Source organism: Lipotes vexillifer, unplaced genomic scaffold (assembly GCF_000442215.2).
Source record: "Lipotes vexillifer unplaced genomic scaffold, Lipotes_vexillifer_v1.1 scaffold121, whole genome shotgun sequence".
NCBI classification, from domain to species: Eukaryota; Metazoa; Chordata; class Mammalia; order Artiodactyla; family Lipotidae; genus Lipotes; species Lipotes vexillifer.
The window spans coordinates 1,146,154-1,153,178 of record NW_006773122.1 but is presented as its reverse complement, the minus strand read 5'-3'; the positions used below and the strand labels follow the sequence as shown (position 1 = coordinate 1,153,178).

The 7,025-nt window shown below is 38.3% G+C and overlaps 1 protein-coding gene across 1 annotated transcript in view; it reads left to right on the top strand.

The window, feature by feature from the left end:
• Positions 1-6,479, top strand: part of LOC103084750 (zinc finger protein 300-like) — an 8,641-nt gene extending 2,162 nt beyond the window's left edge. Inside the window, 4 exon segments of the mRNA XM_082931514.1 lie at positions 579-705; positions 996-1,091; positions 5,552-5,944; positions 5,947-6,479. Coding sequence (XP_082787640.1) covers positions 579-705; positions 996-1,091; positions 5,552-5,944; positions 5,947-6,479 — 1,149 coding nt within the window.
• The last annotated feature ends 546 nt before the right edge of the window (positions 6,480-7,025 follow it).

The following is a 7,025-nucleotide window of genomic DNA, read 5'->3' as shown; positions in this document are numbered from 1 at the left end:
CGCAGGCTCAGCGGCCATGGCTCACGGGCCCAGCCGCTCCGCGGCATGGGGGATCTTCCCGAAACGGGGCACGAACCGGCGTCTCCTGCATCGGCAGGCGGACTCTCAAGCACTGCGCCACCAGGGAAGCCCTCATTGTATAACTTTTGACACTGACTAAGCATTTTTTTCTATGGCTTGACATATTGGCAACTTGGATCAGCTTCCAATATTTGATCCTTTGCATTTAGGACAGTCAGTTCTGGACATGTAGTGGGTACTCAGTAAATATTTGTTTAATGACTTATTATTAAATGAATGGCCTAATGGGTAATTATTTCACAAGTATAAAGTATTTCAAATATGAGTTTTGTGTCATGCACAAAATAGAACATAAATCTAGACAAACAGGCATCAAAGCACAGTGCTGGAGAAACAGAATGAGACCAGTTTAGTGTAGTATCCCCAAAAACGAAGTGGGACTAAATTTTGGGAAGCATTGTCAACTAATGAACGTGGTTAGGAACAAGTTGCCATGCATTTTTTCCATTTTATGCATCATAGATCATTTTAGTTGGAATAGGAATGTGTTGTTACAGAGACCAGTAACATTCAAGGATGTGGCTGTGGATTTCACCCAGGAGGAGTGGCAGTATCTGGACCCTCCCCAGAGGGATCTGTATCGGGACGTGATGCTGGAGAACTATATCAGCCTCATCTCAGTGGGTGAGGACCATTTCCTAGTGTTGATTGGTATGCACCTGGTTGACTGCTTTTCCTTTCTCAGTTGCTCCAAATTGCCAGCCCTCTGAAATACTTTTACTAGTGTGGCTCTGAGTCTCAGTTGATGACAACTGACAATCTTTGGGGAGATATGGCTACACGTTTGTTTAAAAAACCTCTTTTTAAGGTACAGGTGAGCACCTTTATCAGGCAGTCTCTGATGAAGCTGAGAGTTCAAAGGACCTGAAGCCCAAGTAGCTAGGTCCAAATCCCTTATCATTTCTCATTGACAGGATATAAAACCACCAAGCCTGCTATGATCTACAAATTGGAACAAGGAGAAAAACCATGGATGGTGGAGAGAGAAATCTCAAGTTGGAGATACCCAAGTGAGTTAGGTGAAGAGTTGTGTGGATGGAAGTGAATGAAATGAAGTTCACAGTTGGTTAATGAGGGCTGGCACCTTTGAGAAATATACTTCAGGTTCTCTTCTTAAAGGCCTTGGACCTTTGGAAATAACTGGGGACAGTTAACATAAGTTTCATATCTACCTGAACACCATTTCTGTGTACCACCTTCACATACTAATGTGGTTTTTTTTGCACGGCTGTTAGAGAGTTACATTTTCTCCTTCAGGTGTATTCTGCCTGTGATCCCTATCAACTTGATTTAGGACCTTGAGAAGATATTTTTCTCTTTTTTAAAATTGTGACAAAATATAGACAACATAAAATTTACCATTTTAACCATTTTTAAGTGTACAGTTTAGTGGTATTAGGTACATTCACATTGTTGTGAGACCATTACCACCATCCATCTCTAGAACTCTTTCATCATCACAAACTGAAACCATTAAACAATAACTCTGTTCCACCTTTCCCCAGCCACTGGTACCCACTATTCTACTTTCTATAGCTATAAATTTGACAATTCTAGATACCTCATTTAAGTGGAATCTTAGAATATTTGTCCTCTTGTGTCTGATTTATTTCACTTAGCATAATATCTCAAAGTTCATCTATATTGTAGCATGTGTCAGAGTGTCATTCCTTTTTATGGCTGAATAATATTCCATTGTAGTATATACCACATTTTATTTATCCATTCATCTACCAGTGAACATTTGAGTTGTTACCTTTTAGTTGTTGTGAATATTCCTTCTATGAACATCGGTGTACAAATATCTGTTTGAGTCCCTGCTTTCAATTCTTTCAGGTATATACTCAGAAGGAAAATTGCTGGATCATGTGGTAATTCTGTATTTACATTTTAAAGAAATTCCCATGATATTTTCCACAGCTACTGCACAATTTTACATTCCCACCACAATGCACAAGTGTTCCAATTTCTCCACATCCTCACCAACACTTGTTATTTTCTAATTTTTTTAAATAAATAGTCATCCTAATTGGTATGAAGTGTATCTCATTATGGTTTTGATTTGCATTTCCCTAGTGATTAGTGATGTTGAGCATCTTTTCATGTGCTTATTGGCCATTTGTATATCTTCTTTGAAGAAGTGTCCATTCACGTTCTTTGCCTATTTTATTTTATTTTAATGTATTTATTTTATTTTATTTTTGGCTGCACTGGGTCTTTGTTGCTGCGCAGGTTTTCTTTAGTTGTGGTGAGTGGGGGCTACTCTTCCTTGCGGTGCATGGGCTTCTCATTGCGGTGGCTTCTCTTGTTGCGGAGCACAGGCTCTAGGCGCACGGGCTTCAGTAGTTGTGGCTTGTGGGCTCTAGAGCGCAGGCTCAGTAGTTGTGGTACACGGGCTTAGTTGCTCCGTGGTATGTGGGATCTTACCGGACCAGGGCTCGAACCCATGTCCCCTGCACTGGCAGGTGGATTCTTAACCACTGTGCCACCAGGGAAGCCCCCCTCTTTGCCGATTTTAAAACTGGGTTGTTTCTTTATATATTCTGGATATTACTCCTTTACAAAATATATGATTTGCAAGTATTTTCTCACGTTCTGTGGGAATGTAAAATTGTGCAGTAGCTGTGGAAAATATCATGGGAATTCCTTAAAAATGTAAACAGAGAATAGAGAATTATCACCTGGTCCAGCAATTTCCCTTAATAGTGTCCTTTGACACACAAAAGGTTTTAATTTTGATGAAATCCAGTTTACCTATTTTTTCTTTTGTTGCCTATGCTTTTGGTGTTATATCCAAGAAATCATTGCCAAATCCAACTCCATGAGGCTTTTTTCTGTATTTTCATCTAAGTGTTTTATCATTTTTTTTTTTTTTTGGCCACTCTGCAGTCAAGTGGGAAATTAGTTCCCCAGTCAGGGATCTAACCTGCACCCCCTGCAGTGGAAGTGCAGAGTCTTTACTACTGGACCACCAGGGAAGTCCCAAATAAGTGTTTTATCATTTTAGCTCGTTAAGTCTTTGCTCCATTTTCAGTTAATTTTTGTATATGACATAAGATAAGGATACAACTTCATTCTTTTGCATGTAGGTATCCAGTTTTCCTAGCACCATTTATTGAAGACTGTCCTTTCCCCATTGAATGATCTTGGTACTCTTGTAGAAAATCATTTAACCATATACATGAGGGTTTATTTCTGGGCTCTCTATTCTATTCCTTTGGTCTGTCTATCTGTCTTTATGTCATTACCACACTGTCTTGATCACTGTGGCTTTGTAGTATGTTTTAAAATCGGGAAGTGTTAGTTATCCAACTTTGTTCCTTTTTTGGAGTGTTTGACTACTCAGAGTCCCTTGAGATTCCATGTGAATTTTAAGATGGATTTTTCTATCTCTGCTAAAAAGTCACTGGGGTTGGACCTAGAGTTTTTGATCTTCATTTCTCTAGCATTCTAGCCTACCCACCATCATCCTTGCGTTGTCATAGTGTCTCTCTCTCTTTTTTTTTTTAACATTGTATTAATTTCCCAGGGCTGCAATTTAAAAATTACCACAAACTAGGCTTAAAACAACAGAAATTAATTGTCTTACAGGTATGGAGGCCAGAAGTTCAAACTCAAGGAACTTCTGGCCTCATGGAGTTTGGGGCCCAGCATGGTGGTACATGAAAGCACTCTGGTTCCCCAACCTGTGAACTTTCTGAACCCCTTCCTTTAGGGTTTTTATGGAGACTCCATTACATAGGCACGATTGATTAAATCATTGGCCACTGGTGAGTACTTCAGCCTCCAGCCCTTCTCCCCTCTCTGCAAGTTGAGGCATGGAACTGAAAGTTCCAGCCCTCTAATCACATGGTTGGCTCCACTGGCAACCAGTCCCGATCCTTAGATGCTTCCCATAAGTCACTTATTAACGTAACAAAAGACACCTTTATGACTCCCATCACTTAGGAAATTACAAGGGTTTTTGGAGCTCTGTGCCAGAGACAGGGACAAAGATGAAATATGTATTTCTTATTATAAATCACAGTATTACTGGGATAAAAGATATGTGTTGAAGCCTCTGGGGTTCCAGTGGTAGATATAGAATAGAAAATTACTCACTTTCTTTAAAGAGTGATGACTTACATGTTGGGAACTGGGCCAGGAAGCTCGGTAGGATTGTCCGATTCTGAGCCAAGGGGTGCCTTTATTGCTCTGGATATAGGTAGCATAAGTGTAACAGTAGTCGGGTACTGTCAGAAGTTTATAAAATATCAATAGATGAAAATGAAGATTGATAGGAATTTAGATACAGGGTGAGAAATCTACTGCTTAAGATTACATTAATAGAATCCAGATGCTTGTAAAACATGATATAAAGCAGAAAGTGGCAAGAACATAGTTGTCTGAGGATCAATAATAATAAATATAATAATATCTAACTAGTGAAACATTACATGCTAGGCAGTATTCTGAGTACTTAAAGCAATTGACTCTTTTAATTCTCACAAAACCCTGTAAGATAGGTGCTATTATTACCCTTTTTTATAGAAGGGGAAATTGAGGCCCAACGAGATTAACTTGACCTGTGCCACACATCTAATTAGTGATGAAACTAAGATTGTAATCTGGATTCAGAGCCCACGTGCTTAACGACAATTCATTTTCCAACTGTGGTAGGTAGAGAGCAAGGTAGGGAGAGCATTTAAAAGTCAGGATTGATTCAGTATCTATGAACTATTATAGAATAATATGATACACTCAGTAATCAGAATTTAGCAGTGACTCTAATCCTGAAGCAAGCTTGGCTTATCCTATGGCATATTTTCCTCTTACTGGACGTAGGAATTCCTGCGCCCTCACACCTATACAAGAATGAATTACCATTATACTGGCTACAGAAGTGTTCCTGTTTACAAGTAGAATTGATGGTTTTATAAAATCAGTTTCATGCTGCTGGATGAATAGACAAGAGCTCAAAGACCCTGGAAGCAAAGAGACAAGTGAAGATTAAACTACAGCAATCCAACAATGAGTTGATGAGACACTAGCTCAAATCTCTCTGTTCCTCATCCAGTCTTTCCTTTATTTCCTCTAATCACCATTTTACCCTAGTCACTTTTATTTCTCCTAGATGGGATCTTCCCATTGACCCTGTAACAGCTGTTCTTCTTTGTTCCTTTTTACTACTTCTTGGCATTATTTCCATTTTTCTTCCCAGTTTACAAAGTCTTGTTAGCATATAGTCAAATATATTTATGTTCATTGTCATATTATCTAGTTCTTTTACTACTACTACAGTTTTTTAAAAAGTTGTGGCTTTCCTGCTAAGTTCAGGGGTATAGATTCCATTTAGCCTTGGTATTTCTTTTAGATATGGATACTGGGTCTGCAAGTAAAGATTCAATCTCACAATAGGGCAAAAAGCTATGAGTCATAATACATTAGCAGAAATATTCACCGACATATAGTTTATTATGCTTCCTTCTAGAAAAAGTCTGGCAAGTTGATGACCACATGGAGAGGCACCAAGAGAACCAAGGAACACTTTTCAGGCATGTTGCATTCATTGACCAGAAAACTGTGACGGAGGAAAAGCGTAACAATTGTAATGCACTTGAAAATAGATGTCATCTGAGCACAGCCTTTGTTTCTTCAAAACAAAGACTCCAAAGGCATGACTCGTATGGTAGAAGTTTTAACTATTTAGACTTATTTAGTGGTAACAGAAGATATGCAAGAAAGAATGAATGTAGTGAATGTGGGAAAGCCTTCTTCCAGAAGTCAGACCTCATTATACATAAGAGAACTCATACAGGAGAAAAGCCCTTTGTATGTACTGGGTGTGGGAAAGGCTTCAGCAAGAAATCAAATCTTGTTATACATCGAGAATCCATACTCTAGAGAAACCTTATGAGTGTACTGAATGTCGAAAAGCTTTCTCCCATAAGTCACACCTCATTGAACATAAGAGAATTCACACTAGGGAGAAACCCTATGAGTGTAATGAGTGTGGGAAAGCCTTTTTCCAAAAATCACACCTCAGTATTCAGCAGAGGACTCATATTGGGGAGAAACCCTATGTGTGTGATGAATGTGGGAGAGCCTTCAGCATGAAGTCACACCTCTTTGTACATCGGAGAATACACACAGGAGAGAAACCTTATGTGTGTACCAGGTGTGAGAGAGCTTTCAGTGAAGTGTCCTGCCTTATTAGACATAAGAAAATCCATACTGGAGAGAAACCTTATGAATGTAATGAGTGTAAAAAAGCCTTTTCTGAGAAGTCTGACCTCATTATACAGCAGAGAACTCACACAGGAGAAAAACCCTATGAATGCAATCAATGTGGGAAAGCCTTCAGACATAGCTCAGCCCTCTGTCGCCATAAGAGGACTCATAAAGAAAAAGTTTCTTAAGAGAGAAACTAATGTGGGAATATCTTCAACTAAAACTTACAGTGACAGAAAGCCTTCATTAGAAATCAAACCTTATTATGTATCAAGAAGTCTTAAGAAGAAGCCTATTAATTCAACAAATTTAGAAAAGTATGTAGCTATGTTTCTGTAGAAATCATATTTCAAATGTGATGCCAAAGTATTTCTAGAAGATATTACAGAAAGTACACCTCCTTGTTAAACAGTAAATGCTTACTGTGGAAGACTTTTGAAATATTAATAAGTGGGCTAGTCAAAACAAAATTAGAAAGTCACATATGGAAAGTCTGCAAAACATGAAAGCATGATATTCCAAACTGTTCTACATTACATTATGCACCACATAACGTAAATCATATAGGTATTGGAATTGCTTACGTGAAGCTAACAATTACGAATATAAAATAAGTACTATATATGTAGAATGCCATTACCAATTATTTTCCACATTAAATAATACTATTTTTTCTTTTTTTAATTATTTAAAAAAAAATTTTTTTTTTTGGCTGTGCTGCACAGCTTGCAGGA